This window comes from Carcharhinus amblyrhynchos, chromosome 18 (genome assembly GCF_965287045.1).
Source record: "Carcharhinus amblyrhynchos chromosome 18, sCarAmb.v2.hapA, whole genome shotgun sequence".
Classification (NCBI taxonomy): Eukaryota; Metazoa; Chordata; class Chondrichthyes; order Carcharhiniformes; family Carcharhinidae; genus Carcharhinus; species Carcharhinus amblyrhynchos.
This window is the reverse complement of record NC_137341.1, coordinates 20,887,524-20,904,153: the sequence shown is the minus strand read 5'-3', so window position 1 is coordinate 20,904,153 and position 16,630 is coordinate 20,887,524. Positions and strand designations below refer to the sequence as shown.

At 42.4% G+C, this 16,630-nt stretch overlaps 2 protein-coding genes across 11 annotated transcripts in view; one reads left to right on the top strand and one right to left on the bottom strand.

Moving 5' to 3' along the window:
• Positions 1 to 2,127: 2,127 nt before the first annotated feature.
• Positions 2,128 to 11,437, top strand: pld6 (phospholipase D family, member 6). Of its 3 annotated transcripts, none has more exons than XR_013888913.1 (3): positions 2,128 to 2,558; positions 4,349 to 4,658; positions 10,127 to 11,437. XR_013888913.1 is itself a non-coding variant. In XM_080206504.1 (2 exons), exons 1-2 carry the CDS (start codon positions 2,147 to 2,149, stop codon positions 4,582 to 4,584), a joined length of 648 nt encoding a protein of 215 aa, XP_080062630.1. In that variant the 5' UTR covers positions 2,128 to 2,146; the 3' UTR covers positions 4,585 to 11,437. The 3 variants fall into 3 exon arrangements, 1 of the variants encoding a protein (XP_080062630.1); XR_013888912.1 differs by having other exon boundaries at positions 5,441 to 11,437; XM_080206504.1 differs by having other exon boundaries at positions 4,349 to 11,437.
• Positions 11,438 to 11,560: 123 nt separating this feature from the next.
• LOC145354895 (uncharacterized) overlaps positions 11,561 to 16,630 on the bottom strand; it is a 169,568-nt gene continuing 164,498 nt past the window's right edge. For all 8 annotated transcript variants that reach the window (XM_080206495.1, XM_080206497.1, XM_080206498.1 and 5 more), the window contains 2 exons: positions 15,141 to 15,226; positions 11,561 to 11,925 (listed from right to left, as the gene is read on the bottom strand). In XM_080206495.1, the coding sequence (XP_080062621.1) occupies positions 11,866 to 11,925; positions 15,141 to 15,226 (146 nt within the window). In that variant the 3' untranslated portion in view covers positions 11,561 to 11,865. The remainder of the gene's footprint in view (positions 11,926 to 15,140; positions 15,227 to 16,630) is intronic.

Sequence of the window (16,630 nt, the reverse complement as noted above, 5' to 3'; positions counted from 1 at the left end):
TCAATCCCCTTCGCTATGAAGGCCAGCATCCCATTCGCCTTCCTGACCACCTGTTGCACCTGCAAGCTGGGTTTTTGCGACTCATGCACAAGGACCCCGAGGTCCCTCTGCACCGTCGCCTGCTGCAGTTTTTCGCCTCGTAAGTAATAGTCCTTCCTACCATTTTTCCTACCAAAGTGGACCACCTCACACTTGCCAACATTAAATTCCATTTGCCATTTCCTGGCCCATTCGCCCAGCCTATCTAGATCCTTCTGCAGACTCTCCACACCCTCCGCACAATTTGCCGTTCCCCCAATCTTGGTGTCATCAGCAAATTTCGACACTCTACACTCGGTTCCCTCCTCCAGATCATCTATATAAATGGTAAAAAGCTGAGGCCCCAGCACCGACCCCTGGAGCACTCCACTAGTCACCATCCGCCAATCCGAATAGCACCCGTTGACCCCCACTCTCTGCCTCCTATTTGACAACCAATCTTCTATCCACGCTAACACCTTACCCCCAACTCCATGTCCCTCGACCTTCTGCAATAACCTCTTGTGAGGCACTTTGTCAAACGCTTTCTGAAAATCTAGAAAGACCACATCCACTGGCTCTCCTCTATCCACTGCCCTAGACACATCCTCATAGAACTCCAGTAAATTTGTCAGACACGACTTCCCTTTAATGAAACCGTGCTGCGTCTGCTCTATCAAGCAATTCCCTTCAAGATGCCTCGCAATTTCCTCCTTGATGACAGATTCTAACATTTTACCTACCACAGATGTTAAACTAACCGGCCTATAATTCCATATATAATGTGCATTTTTGGGCGCCGCACCTGCGCAAAGATATTTTGGCCTTGGAGGGAGTGCAGAGGAGGTTTACTAGGCTGATACCGGAGTTGAGGGGGTTGAGCTATGAGGAGAGGCTGAATAAACTGGGCTTGTACTCGTTAGAGTTTAGAAGAATGAGAGGAGATCTCATTGAGACGTATAAGATGATGAATGGGATGGATAGGATAGAGGTGGAAAGACTCTTCCCGCTCAAAAAAGACAATAGGACTAGGGGGCACAGCCTCAAGATAAAAGGGGGGCGGTTTAGAACAGAGTTGAGGAGGAACTTCTTCACTCAAAGGGTGGTGAATCTCTGGAATTCTCTGCCCGTTGAAGTGGTGGAGGCTGCCTCGCTAAATATTTTTAAGACACAGGTTGATGGGTTTTTGATAGGAGAGGGGATTAAGGGTTATGGGGAGAGGGCGGGAAAGTGGAACTGAGCAGCGACAGATCAGCCATGATCTTATTGAATGGCGGGGCAGGCTCGAAGGGCTGGATGGCCTACTCCTGCTCCTATTTCTTATGTTCTTATGTCTGTTTGCTGTTGTATAGTCACAGGATCCTAGTTCTGTTTCTTGAGTCATAATTTTATGTTAACCACATTTTATATTCATCTCTAACACTTACTAACCACCAAAGTAAGACTAACCGGTCTCTAATTACCAGAGTCATTCCTATTTCCTTTCTTGAACAGAGGAACAACATTCACCACTGTCCAGTCTGCTGGCATTCTCCCCATGGACAGCGCAGACCCAAACATCAAAGTCAAAGCCTCTGCAATCTCATCCCTTGCCTCCCAAAGAACCCTAGGACATATCCCACCTGGCCCAGGGGACTTATTGACCCTCATACTATCTACAACCCCCATGACTTGCCTGGGCTTGCAAAATCCCAATAACTTTCCTGACTGGAGACAATGCACATCTCTTTAACCTGTGCTTGACCCTCTTTACAGTCACATTGTCTGTACCTTTTAAGACTTGATTACCTGTAAAGATTCGCATTCCAATCATTATTTTGTAAATTGAGTTTGTAGCTGAATGTGCCCTGTTGTGAACAGAACTCCAGCTCACTGATGAAGGGGAAGGGGCAGTAGCAGGCGCCTCGAAAGCTACTGGCTTTTGTTCACAAGTAAACCTGTTGGACTTCTTACATTATTTATTCACATCATGGTTAATCCGGTTTTTAATGAGAGTTCTCACCTGTTCCTTTTATCTTTTGAAAGTCCGTTATTTAAATTCACGCTCCGTTCGACGCGTTGACGTCATACTGTCGCACATTTCAGTTCACGTGCTGTGGCGTGGCACGTGCTGGGTGATTGAGGCGCCATGTTGTTGATAGCTGTGTCGCCTTGGCGGGGCTTGCTGTTGGTGGTCGGCTTCTCTCTTGCAGCCGAAGGATTCTATTACCTGATCCGGTCTCTGAAGAGGCTCTACCAGCAGTGCCCGGCCCAGGTGCTTTTCTTCCCGGTGCCGGTAACATGCGTGCGCCCGCTCTTGCTGTCGAGTCCCGGCCACTGTGACTGTGGCCTGTCGCACCGGGAAAGCGCTCTGAGCTGCCTGACCCGCATGCTGCTAAGCGCTCGCCACTCGCTGGACGTCTGCGTCTTCACCATATCTAGCGTGGAGCTCAGCAGCACCGTGGTGGTGGTGCATAGCCGTGGTGTGCGCGTCCGCATCATTACCGATTCCGACTACATGGCCTTAGCTGGGTCGCAAGTCGGCACTTTCAGGAGGGCGGGTGAGTGAAGTTCACGGCAATTCTTCCTCACCGCCACCCCACCACCACCCCCTATTGCATACCTGATTCCTTTTGCTTGTTCACCCAACTGACCATCGTGCCCTCCCCGACCCCCATTTCTTCCCCTCCTCTCCACTCCCCCCCCACCCCCGGCCTCCTCTCTCTCCTCTCCCCCCCCACCCCCCCGGCCTCCTCTCTCTCTCCTCCTCCCCCCCCCCCCCCGGCCTCCTCTCTCTCTCCTCCTCTCTCTCCTCCCCCCGGCCTCCTCTCTCTCCTCCCCCCGGCCTCCTCTCCCTCCTCCTCCCCCTCCCTCCGCCTCCTCCCTCCCCCCCCCCCTCTCCCTCCCTCCCCCCCCCCCCCCCCCGGCCTCCTCTCTCTTCCCCCCCCCCCCCCCCCCCCGGCCTCCTCCTCCTCCTCCCCCTCCTCCTCCCCCCCCCCCCCCCCCCGGCCTCCTCCTCCTCCTCCCCCTCCTCCTCCCCCCCCCGCCTCCCCCCCCCGGCCTCCTCCCCCCCTCCCCCCCCCCCCCCCCTCTCCCCCCCCCCTCCTCCCCCCCCCCCCCCCCGCCCCCCCCCCTCCCCCCCCCCCCCCCCCGGCCTCCTCCCCTCCCCCCCCCCCCCCCCCCCCGGCCTCCCCCCTCCTCCTCCCCCCCCCCCCCCCCCCCCCCGGGCCTCCTCCTCCCCCGCCCCCCCGGCCTCCTCTCTCCCCCCCCGCCTCCTCTCCCTCCTCGTCCTTCCCCCCCCCCCCCCCCCCGGCCTCCTCTCCCCCCCCCCCCCCCCCCGGCCTCCTCTCTCTCCCCCCCCCCCCCCCTCTCTCTCCTCCCCCCCCTCCTCCCCCCCGCCTCCCCTCTCCCCCCCGCCTCCTATCCCCCCCCCGCCTCCTATCCTATCCATCCCATTCATCATCTTATACGTCTCATCCTTCTAAACTCTAACGAGTACAAGCCTAGTTTATTCAGCCTCTCCTCATAGCTCAACCCTCTCAACTCTGGTATCAGCCTAGTGAACCTCCTCTGCACTCCCTCTAAGGCCAAAATATCCTTGCATAAGTGCGGTGACCGAAACTGCACACAGTACTCCAGCTGTGGCCTCACCAGTGATCTGGACAGGTTGGGTGAATGGGCAAATCAATTACAGCTTCTTACTCTCGGAGTGCCGCAAAGGTTTAGCATGTTGATTCCAGGGATAGCAGGACTGATGTATGAGGAGAGATTAACTAGGTTAGGATTGTTTTCACTGGAGTTCAGACAAATTGCATAGAGACTTTTAAAATTCTAACAGGACTAGACAGGGCAGATGCAGGGAGGATGTTCCTGATGATAGGGAGTCTCAAATCAGGGGTCACAATCCAAGAATTTGAGGTAGACCATTTAAGGAGATGACACTCTGGGTGAAGAAATGTCTCCTCATCTCCTTCCTCAGAGTGGTGCTAACCATTGGTCTGCAAAATTACTGAAATAACTTCCAAAATTGAGGTGGGCATGAGCATAAATACACAACCAGCAATTTTGCAGTTGTTCTAATGATGCATGCTCATTGCTGAAATGTGATACCCTGCTAGGACCAGTACTTTTGCTGAGAAACTGATTACCATACCACTACGAATTGAAGTGGGCTCATGTTTGGGTGAAATAGAGTTAACCAATGTACTTCAACAAAAACAAACACTGCATTTGTGAAGTCAGTGCACACTAGCATAAGTTGCCTCCAAGGCTTTTGTCATTTTTTCATCAGAGAATCTTTAATGATACAATACAACTGTGAAGTGGATCTAAAATTGCTGTTGGTTGACAGGTATAGAAGTTCGACATGATCAGGATACAAACTACATGCACCACAAGTTTGCACTAATTGATGGACTGACACTTGTAACTGGATCTTTGAACTGGAGTGCCCAGGGTATTTTTGGAAATAAAGAAAATGTAATCATAATTAAAAACTCTGATATTGTGAAGGCATTTAAAGAAGAATTTGAACAACTTTGGAATGAATATGATCCAGCGAAGTACAGCTTTTCTTCTAAGAAATGAATGGAAACCCACTAGTTTCAGTATGGATTCTGCTGTTGTCCGTTGGCAGTACTCAGTTCTACTATTGGAAATGGGCAAGTAATATTTAATGTTTCATAATTTCAACAGGATAAGCAATATTTGGTCTTGAAATTATATTTCTGTGAATCATAATGACTGAACACGTACGTTTCATAACTAGCTCTCAAATTGAATAAAGACACATGCAGTTAAAAACCAAAATCATGAATAGTGTGCAAGAACTCTAAAATATTACAATTGCTTGCATTTATATAGTGCCTTAAACATGTGAAAGAGCCCAAGATGCTTCACAGAAATGTAATCAAGCAAAGATTAACAGCTGAAGGGGAGATGCAAGGGCAAGTGATGAAAAAAATTGGTAAGAGTAGATTTTATGCAAATTGTTGAATGAATAAAGTGCAGTGTTTAAGAAGGAAATTCTAGTACTTGGGGCCTGGATAGCTGAAGTCAATGATTGGACTAAGGAAGTGGGGAGTACACAAGATGTTGGTATTGGAAGAAGAAAGTTCTGATTTGTAGGGTTTGAGGAGGTTATATAGTATTCATGTTCTTGCAAATAATTAGATACCAGATTATTCACTCTGCTTTGATTTTAACACTGCTGTTGGAAGTCAATGTTTTAGCACATTGCACTTCTGGTTTTAAAATCTGTTACATTTGAGTGTTCACCATGTTTCAGGAAAGATCTGTTAATTGATTACAATACTGCATTTTGATCTCTGGGATCTAGTTTAAATGCAGCATTAGAAATCAAAATGGTCCAACTGATTGAGAAACTCAAAAGAATGCATTTACAAGTTTCTTTGTACCAACAAAAACTATTCTTTAAATCTAGAGGAAGATCCAACCATACTCCATGGAACCTCATTGCAGTTTCTGTTCAACTCCTGACCCTGGGCTTGGCTTGTGTTTCCTCTACAGAGTAAATAATGCTGGCAACCAGTATGTATGTAAAAAAAATCAATATCATAAGTGAGGAAAATGCTCAGCATACTGCTTATTTTTCTATCCATTCATTTCAATTTTTAATATGCACAGCAGATAAGATCTGCCAGCAAAACAGGATCTTGCAGCTATTATACCTGTAACTCTAGCACTACTGCAAAATTAAACTGCTTAAGATAATTCTAATTATAGTTTAAATACATCCTTCTTGAATGGAGATTTTTTCCCCCAGCAAACCTGTAATTTAACTGCAAGGAGGTATCCCTCCAGAGATACTGATGGTGTCTAAAATGGAGACGTCAGTCCACATAGCTAAGTTTAGTGCCCTGAGTTTAGAACTAAAGTAACTGTTTGAGCACAGTAGAGGGAGCTTTATTTTGAGTCTGATGTTATGCTGCCATGAGTGTCCTTGAGACTGAGTGGAAAACAAAAATGGAAGGCATTCCATTCCCAACTTTGATTTCTGCCTAAAAAGACGGAGAAATATGTGCTATAACTTTGTAGACTATCATTCTCAAATTCAGTGAATTGTATATCCAGAACTATCTGGTGGTTTTGCAAACATGTCAAAGCATAAAGATGACTATTTCAATGTTAATTCTTGATCCATTACGGAATGAAGAAGATCAAAGAATTAAATGGCAAAACATTGTTTAAAATTAAACATATTGTTGTGCATATAAATAAAGTCTGTGTCTGCCTTTATCCTACACCTGCAGTTCCTGAACTCTCAAACTGGAACCAACAACTTTTGTAGTCTTCTCTGAATTTCGTTAGCATTTCTCCTACTGTTTATACACTAATATCAACCCACTGCACTGGTTGATCATTGTAGGTGATTTTAAGGGAGAGAGATCATGTATCAGTTCTTAATAGTGAGCACAGGATGCATAACATGCCTGTAATAACTTTATGAATTAACTGGGCATTGGTCAATAGTGGAAAAGTCATTATTTGTTCTAAAATACATTGCATTAAAATAGACATTTATGTAACAGCTTTGTCAATTAAATAATGACTGGAAAAACCCCTACTCAGTTTGAACACAGCAATGTCTCACAAGTAGTAATGAGGTAAGTTATCATAACATGCATCACTAAAATATGTTGAGGGCTAAATCTTGGCCTTGACATTTCTTTTGGGAATAGTGACCTAGGATCTTGCATGTCCAGCTGAAAGGGAAGCTGAGGCCTCATTTGAACATTGCAGAGCTCATCACTGTCAGTGCATCTACATAGTTAGTACTGCACAGGCATCAGCCTAGATTATACATCAAAGTCTGGAGTAAGATTTGAACCCCTGATTCCAAGACTGAATCAATAATCACTGAGTAATAGAGGTTTAGAGCATGGAAACAGGTCCTGCAGTGCAACTTGTCCATGCCACCCTTGTTTTTTTTTTAATATCTATATATATAAAACCCTTAAGCCAATCCCAATTGCCTACATTTGGCCCATGTCCCTCTATACCCATAGTACTCATGTAACTATCTAAATGCTTTTTAAAAGATAAAATTGTACCCGCCTCTAATACTGCCTCTGGCAGCTTGTTCCAGACACCACCCTGTGAAAAAAATTGCCCCTCCAGACACTTTTGTATCTCTCCTGTCTCAGCTTAAACCTTTGGCATCTAGTTTTAGACTCCCCTCCTTTGGGCAAAGATATTGACTATCTACCTTGTCTATGCCTCTCATTATTTTATAGACCTCTATAAGGTCACCCTTCAGCCTTCTATGCTTGAGAAAAAAAAGTCCCAGTCTATTCAGCCTTTCCTTATAACTCAATCCATCAAGTCCTGGGAGCATCCTATCAAGGCTGATAAATCTTATCTTCAGAAATTGAATGCCCCTGTCACTGTTTGAAATAGTGATATCTAGCTGCAAATCCATAGCTAATACCTTGAAAGCTGGGGTAATTTCCCTGCTCTCATAGCATCCACTTTACAATTCACATCTTGTGTAATAGTAGTGCTAAGGCCAGCAGCATACTAAATAAATACTATCCAGGATTATTACTTTTTAAAAATTTGACATTGCCAAATATTTGTCACCAAATTGCCTTTATGAACTTAGAGCCAGCAGCACATTGTGTGAAGGGAAATGCACAAATAGGTTATTGTTTTGAAACCAACAGCCCAGCTGCTGATTAACCACATATTTGCAATGCAAATAAGAGCCAGGTGGTACCTGAAATAAAGATGTAAATTTAAAGAGCATAAATTTTAAGCATAATATTTTAAGACTTATTTAGAATGTGCAAAAGGCATCTTCCAAACTTGTGATATCCTGCACCTGGAAGGACAAGGACAGCAGATGCATGGGCATACAACTCTCTTCAAGTTCCTCTCCGTGCCACACACTATCCTATGAACTATATTGCTGTTCCTTTACTGTCACTGTCAAAATCCTAAAACCCCCTTCCTAATAGTACCATAGGGGTTGTGTTCTTGCAACAAATGGGCTGCAGCAGTTCAAGAAGCTGGCAAGAGCAATTAAGGGTGGCAATATGTGCTAGGCCAGCCAGCACCCCATAAATAAATTTTTAAAAATCTAGCAGCAAGCACTCTCATGTCTTGTTCAGGGAAGGTGTATTTGCAGCATTCCTGTGTATGTGATGGATTCAAGCCACGGATGGATTTGGACTTCATAACTGAGTCCAAAGTGAATTCTGAGAAATCCATTTTGAGTCAGGAGATAACAGATGAAGAATTTTGGGTGGACTTGAAGGAGGCAAGAGAAGATGAAGAAATTAAAAATATTAGAATCAAAAAGTATGGAGGAGATCAAGATGTGTAGGTACATTGGGATTTTTTTCTACATTAAAGGCACTATATAAATGCAAATTGTTACAATGTGAGATTACCACACCATGTGCAATTATCAACATTACACGAGTGGAGATTTTTTAAATGAGTTGGGAGAAAAGACATCCATGGAGAATTCCAGGGTTGATGTGAAAAGGATGAACTAACTAATTATACTGTGGCATAAATCAGTATTTCGAAACTAGTCAGCAATGAGTACAGATTTTGCGCAAGATCATTTGGTAGCAATTCAAATATAAATTACAGCAATTATTGTTTAGCCCTCTGGCTTGCATCTTGAGTACTTCAGTTCTAGCCATCAAGAAACGTGGGATTTGTTGTATATCCATCATCTTAGATGGAAAGATGCTAATGAACCCAAAAAGCAGTGGAGATGTTAATACAAAGAAAAGCCATGAATCTGATTATTAAAAGTTGAGGAACTTGGAAAAATGTTGGGATTTTCATTTTGGAAAGGAGGTATCAGAGACAGTTTATCTAGGTCGTGAAAAATATAATGTAGCATCCACAAGGTTTTTAAAGGCTAGCAAAATAATTGTTGATGCTGGAGTACTGAGTACAGTTGTACTTGTGTACAAAAATTTGGTTTCCTTATTTGAGAGGGGATGTACTGGCACTGGAGGGGGTGCAGAGGAAATTCAATGGGTTGATTCCAGAGTTGAAAAGATTGGCTTATGAGGAGACTGAGTAGACTGGGACTATATTCATTAAAATTTAGAAGAATGAGGCGAAGATCTTATAGCAAGATGTAAAATTATTAAGGGAATAGATGAAATAGAAGCAGGGAGGTTGTTTCCAATGACAGGTGAAACTAGAACTGGGGGCATAGCCTCAAAATAAGGGGGAGCAGATTTAAGACTGAGTTGAGGAGGAAGCTCTTCACCCAAAGGGTTGTGAACCTTTGGAATTCCCTGTGTGCTGAAGCTGTTGAGGCTACCTCATTGAATGTTTTTAAGACAATGATGTTTACATTTATAAACAGTAAAGGAATTAAGGGTTATGGTGAGCGGGTGGGTAAGTGAAGCTGAGTCCATGAAAAGATCAGCCACGATCTTATTAAATGGCGGAGCAAGCTCGAAGAGGGAGATGGCCTACTCCTGTTCCTAGTTTTTACATTGCGCTTCTGCTGGTTTTAAGCTGCTGGCTGAACAAAAGACTGAAGTGAGTTATTTGGGCTGAATTTTTTAAAACCTACAAGTGATATTTTTGAACTTAGTTAATTTTTTAAGTTTAATCATTGATAATTGGTTAACCATTTCTGAAGAAATGATGCTACTGTAGAGTGGAACAGATTAGTGATGGCAGTTCTAGTGGGCTCTAGTCCAATCCGTTAAGATGTGAAACAGTCTATCAGTACAAGCTTTCATTTTCTTAACTACAATTAAATGCTTTAAGTTACAAAAAAGGAATTCAGTAGCAAATAAACAAGTTGTTAGTTCAATAACATTTATTAAATGTAATACTGACAATTCTGTGCAGCTACTTTGTAATAAAAACGTTATTTTTTTAAAGTTTGCTTCACAGAACAGAACCTGAGGACATGCGTGGAACTCTTTCACATATTAGAAATCTGCACAACTTATAATAGAAAGTACTTTTAAAAAAACCAGGTGGAACGGTTTTTGACTTGGGTTTGCTGCACAGAAACCACACACACACATCGCACAATCTGATGCAGAGCCTGTTTATCACTACTCACTACAATTAATAATTCTTATCTCCATTTCTGCATGTGATCCTTCAAACAACACAGCCTCGGGAACGTTACTTTTATGGAGGGTCGAATAAATCAGATGAGGCTCAATGGGCAGAAAGTACACCCGGCAAGCAGTAGTTTCATAAATGAGCTGCACTTCATGTGCTGTATTTTCTATAATCCTTTTTATGTTTCTTGTATCCTGTATATAAACTGGACTACTGCTTTTAGTTTGGAATAAATTGAAGACTAGTTGCTGTATTAAATGCTGGAATAGCTCCATTTTTTCAGCTGCCACATGAAACTTTAGTGATAAATAACATATGCATGTGTGTACTTCACGTACATAATTAAGGGGAAGCCCATAAAGCTGTCTATACATTGTACTGTTACATGCTACAGGGAAATTATTTCATTTGTTTAAAATGGTCTTCTTCTACTTGTTTAAAAAAAGTCAAAACTCTAATTTGCATAGTTTCTGTACTTTTTAAACTGGAGTTTCCACTTTGAGAAAGCATTTAAGGCAGCCATTAATAAGCTTGATGTGGGACGTCACAGATTAGAAACTGCAAAACATGCTCAAGTACGGCTGTGACACAGTTAAATTCCCATCAAATTTCCCCACAAGTGTGCCTCAATGACACAAGTGCACCATATGAAATTTCTATTCCTCAAGTGAACTTGCCAATTTAGTCATCATTTATGAACAGCTTTTATGGAAGTAAATGGTGATGAAACATATTCAACAAGAATTAGATTTGGGTTTAAAGCTTTCACATTTGACTTCTGTTGCATGCAGTGTTTTCACAGAGAAGCACCTGTATTTTGGGTGCTAAACAGCCTTGAATATGACATGAATGAGCAGGATGTCCACCACCTAGCACTTATACCTGAGGCAGGAAATAGGCTTCTTATTCACATATATAAAGGGTTCAACACCTGCTTGAAGCCACCTCTGCAATGTTAGTTTACCCTGAAGCAGCTGCAATTGCAGAATCCAGGATATGCAAGCTTTGTAACAGGCTGTCCTAAAATAAGCTGCAACAGAGGTAAATATTTAGTATGCACTGTATATCCTGACCTCACACTAAACCATGCAATGCTGCTGGGCAGCTTCTCTTTCACTGGCATCTACATCCCTTCCCTCCCAGCCAATATCATTGTTTTGACCTACTGAAGTTGGTAGTCCATGCTTGTTTTAGGCCTATCAGTGAGAATGGCCACATCTAAAACAGATGCCATCTAAAAACAGCAATAAAGCAATCCTGCATTGATTCGTGGCCCGTTGTCAATTCACTGGTCCTGTATCTGTTGTGTACCTCTTCAATGCTCTGATCAGGGAGGAATTCAGAAACAATTCCTTCTTCTGGATGCCTTTCCAGAAACAAACAGGAAAGTTGGATCAGTGAGCCACGAAACATCCTGTGTCGTTACTGTTGCAATACTTGAAAGATATCTGTTTGGATTCTGACAATAAACAAGCCCCAGGTGTAATGGACAGCAAAGTAAGTTTTATTTTGTGTAGAGAATAGGAAAACCTTTCCTAAAATGAAGATTTTAAAATAATTTTTGGTTACTCAAAGGAATCATTTGTATTTAGCAAAGATCAAGCTTAACTTCATGACATGGTTGCAAATGTGATTGTTTTTGAAGTGTCACATTATGGATTAATGAGTTTAAGTCAGGATGAACCCCAGATGTTTGCTCCATGTGAGATTAATGATTGTTAATGTGAGGCAGTCTATTTAGTTGGAGAGAGTAGCCATGGCCAAGGGAATGTTGAATGCAGCAATCCTCTATTCCTTGGGTTCAAAGAGCTTCATCCGTTCTTGCACTGTGAGGCCTTCTTTCAGACTCTAGAGGAAGGAGGAAACAATTTATCCATGTGGTTATTTTGGCCAGTCCTATTCATACCAAACATGATGCTTGTTTTTATCCAGAATACTAATAGGATTACAGTCAATGAATAAATATCCTAGTTAAATTATTACTGGTGAGAATTGGGTGTAATATATTACGTAATTTAGGGAGCAAATCCATTCCTTATACAGAAATTCTGCACTGTGCATATATTTTTGCCTATTCAAATTTTACCATAGGAATTCCACATTGGCCCAAAGCCTCTGCCCCCCTCCTTGAATCAGGTGCCTCACAGCATGAGCTGCCTTGCAGAAATGTCCTCTGTGCTCTTTTCCAGTGCGCGGAGGCATTTCCTGTACAGGCTGCTGTTGCACACCTTCCACTATCGCATCCTCGCCTGTCGTCTGGATATACCTTGGCGGGCCATGTTGCCGTTGGGTGGTGGAGGTCCCTTTACTACATCCACAGCGCTTCCCTCATCAATTATCTTCATCATCTCTTCAAAAAACTCAATCAAGTTGGTGAGACATGACCTTCCCCATACAAAATCATGCTGCCTGTCACTAACTAGTCCATTTTCATCCAGATGTGCATATATCCTGACCCTCAGTATCTTCTCCAAGAGCTTCCCCACCACTGAATCCTGCCATTAGGTAATTATAATTGGCCAATAAATACTGGCCTAGCCAGCAGCATCCACATCCTGTAAAAGAATAAAGCAAAGTAAAACAAAAAGTAGCAAGCATGAATGACACGTTAGCTTCTCTTTCACTGGCATCTACATCCCTTCCCTCCCAGCCAATATCATTGTTTTGACCTATTGAAGTTGGTAGTCCATGCTTGTTTTAGGCCTATCAGTGAGAATGGCCACATCTGAAATAGATGCCATCTAAAAACAGCAATAAAGCAATCCTGCATTGGTTCTTGGCCCGTTGTCAATTCACTGGTCCTGTATCTGTTGTGTACCTCTTCAATGCTCTGATCAGGGAGGAATTCAGAAACAATTCCTTCTTCTGGATGCCTTTCCAGAAACAAACAGGAAAGTTGGATCAGTGAGCCACGAAACATCCTGTCTCATTGCTGTTGCAATACTTGAAAGATATCTGTTTGGATACTGACAATAAATAAGCCCCAGGTGTAATGGACAGCAAAGTAAGTTTTATTTTGTGTAGAGAATAGGAAAACCTTTCCTAAAATGAAGATTTTAAAATAATTTTTGGTTACTCAAAGGAATCATTTGTATTTAGCAAAGATTGTGGAGTCCTACAATGTTAGTCTCACTCCATCACTGGAATTCTAACACTCCGCCTGCCACGGAATCAGAGCAGGCGTGGCGTGGACAATGGAAATGTCCGATGACCTTGGACTGGATTTTCCAGTCTTGGGTTGAGCGAGGCTGTAAAATCCACCCCATATTTAACACTGGTTGAACTACACATGCTGAAATGTTCCATGCTTTGTATATAATTATTTTCACGCGTTCATTCTTCCAACTAAATATCACTGGATCCTGCAAACAGCCAGTTACAAATTTTGATTTAATAAGAATGAACATTTGGTGTACAAATGCTTACTGGGGTACCATGCACCACACAATCTCATACAACTGCATGCAGATTGCATTGTATAAACTGATAGAACAATTCAATTTCCTATATATAAGTAATTCATTCACTACTCAAACAGTTTCTCACTGTAGCTGAAGTCTGTGTTTTGTGTAAGTATGCAAACGCATGAGTCACATTCTACACAGAATTGAACACTGATACTATTCTAAAACGTGTTCACAAAAAACAAATATTGCATTTGAGTGCCATTTTATGAGGGAAAATTCTCTCCATTGTTTTGCAAAGGAATCTGAGAGAATGGGTGTTTAGTGGCAATGTCACTGCATGAACAAATACAAGGCAATGACTGGGCAAAATAAGCACTGGAGATGCAAACACCTTGAGGGTTTACAATGCAATGCAAAAGATTGAGGAATATTGATAAGTAGCTTCCTAGCACTAACAGCATAACGTGCGACAACAGAAAAGCTAACTGCATCTCAGGATGCATAACCAAAGGGAAAGAGTGCAAATCCTAGGAAGTGTTTATGAATCTACACAAGGCAGCAATAAAGTCACACTTAGTCCTGTTGTTTTACAATACAGCAGGTACATTAGGTACACACATAAAAACTGCTTGGGAGACATGCAACCGGTATGATCATCACTACAGGTTGTTTTCCTCAGAACGGAGGAGGCTAAGGAGTGACCTAATTAAGGTGTACAAAATGGAGGGGCATAGATTTAAGGTGATTGGTGGAAGAATTCAAGGGAACTTGAGGGAAATCTTTTTCACCCAGAGAGTGGTACACATCTGGCATTCACTGTCCAAGTTGGTGGTTGAAGCTGAAACACACAGTTCACTTACAAGATATCTAGATCTGCATCAGAAATGTGGTAACCTGCTATGGTGCTGGGAAATCAGATTACAATGAGTCTTTGAGTTAGTTCCTTTGAGTGGCACCGTTTTGAAAAGTCAAATGCACTACATCTATCGATTCCCTTTATTTTTTGGAAATAACCTCAGAAACCCCTAAGATTTGTCAAACATCATTTCCCTTTTGTAAATCTGTGCCAACTTTACTCAATGCAATCATGATTTTTTAAGCGCTCTGTGACCATGGTGACTCTAATTATAGATTTTAGCATTTCCCTATTACTTGTAGGGCCAACCGACCACATAGTTCCCCATTTTCTCTCCTTTCTTGAATAGTGGAGTTACATTTGCTACTTCCCAGTCCACTTGAACCACTCTAATATCTAGAAAATTCTGGATGATCAAACAATGTATCCACTATTTCTTAAGATCCTAGGAAGTTTTGTACCTTGAAATCATGAAGCCTGATATAAATTTTAGTTGAGGTTCTGAGTGAAACCCACTGATGCAGCTGGCATCAAATAACAATGTTTATTGTAATATTTTAGATATAGCTCTGCTCATCTTAACTGGGCTTACGCACACTATTCGTAAAATGAGGGCCACTTGTCAATAGCTCAGTTTGTTTCTCTCCCCATCAACTCAGAACCCTATTTCCCACCATTCTGCATGCTGTTTGCTTATTAGAGATTAATTGAATTTCCACAGTCAAAGTAGTGAGAACATGCAAAACTGTAGAAGTCCACTCATTCATTGCTCAAAGAGCATTGAGGTGTTCAACACTCACCTTTGACCTCAGGGTCCTCATAGATCTGCGACTGTTTGGCTTGTCATTCTTCAAAAAATCTGGGTTACTTTTTGATTTCATGATATCTGGCAGTGGAATAAGTGGAGACAATATTTAATGATCTCACAAACATTTAAAGTGCAGTAATATGTGGAAAAACCAACTTTAGAGGGTAATCAGTCTGTTGAACTGAAGTACAACTGCACGTTCCAGCATCAAGAGAAACATATACAAGAAATTAGAACAAAAAACATGAGATGGGAATCATGCCCAGAGCATTGCTCAACACTCAGAAGGCAGCAGGTAGATAAATACAACTCCACTAACCTCTGTTACGTACTCACTCTATTCCTTACACCAGTTGGCACTTGCAATACCAAAATGCAACAATTTATGATAACTACCTATGCAGTGTGGAGAATATAAGGGAAAGGAAGCCATTATGCCCATCAAGCATACTTTACCATTTTTGGTAACCATGGCAGCTTCTTCACATTCAGCCCATCATGTCTGCACCAGCTCTCTCAATGAGCATTTCACCAAGTGCCATTCTCTTGCCTTCTCACCATAAACCTACAGATTGGTTCTTTTCAAATATTTGTCTTATTCCCTCTTGAATGCCTCAAATTGAACTTGCCTCCACCATTCTCAGACAGTGCATTGCAGACCCTAACCACCCGGTGTGAATTTTTTTTCTCATATTGCTTTTGCTTATTTTGTCAATTATTTTAAATCTATGCCCTCTCGTTCTCAATTCTTTCATGAGTAGGAACAGTTTCCCCCTGTCTACTCTGTCCAGGTTTCTTATGATTTTTAATACTTCTATCAAACCTCTTAGCTTTATTTTTTCCAAAAAAAAGCCCAACATTTCTAATCTATAAAGTTCCTCATCCTGGGAACCATTCTCGTGATCATTTCTGCACTCTCTCTCCAATAATTCTCAACTCTCAATCCTTCCTAAACTGTGGCACCCAGACACAATATTTCAGCTGCAGTCTAACGAGTGTCTCTGTTTAAGATCAACATAACCTCTTTGCTCTTCTACACCATGCCCCTACCTGTGAAGCCTAGGTTGCCATTTGTTTCATTAACTTCTCTTTTAATTTGTCCTGCCACTTATAATGAATTATGAACATATACAGCCAAGTCCCTCTGCTCTTGCATCACCTTTGTTTTATATTGTCCCTCCATGTTGCTCCTACCAAATTATATCACCTCATATTTCCCCACTCATTCCACCAATTTGTTTATCTCCTTTTGAAGCTTTACACTGTCCTCACAGTTTACAGTGCTTCCAAGTTTTGTATTGCGTTATGATGGGATTGTCAATAGATCTCCCCTTCGGCCTTGGTAAATATGAGCTCCCCAATGAGGCGAGTGGAGGCTCGCCCAAAGGAGCAGCAGGGGGTTTAAAATCAGCTGGCTCCACTCAGACCAGCCGTCGATAGACTGAGAAGCAATCTGCACTCTGTAGCCATTGAAAGGCGTTC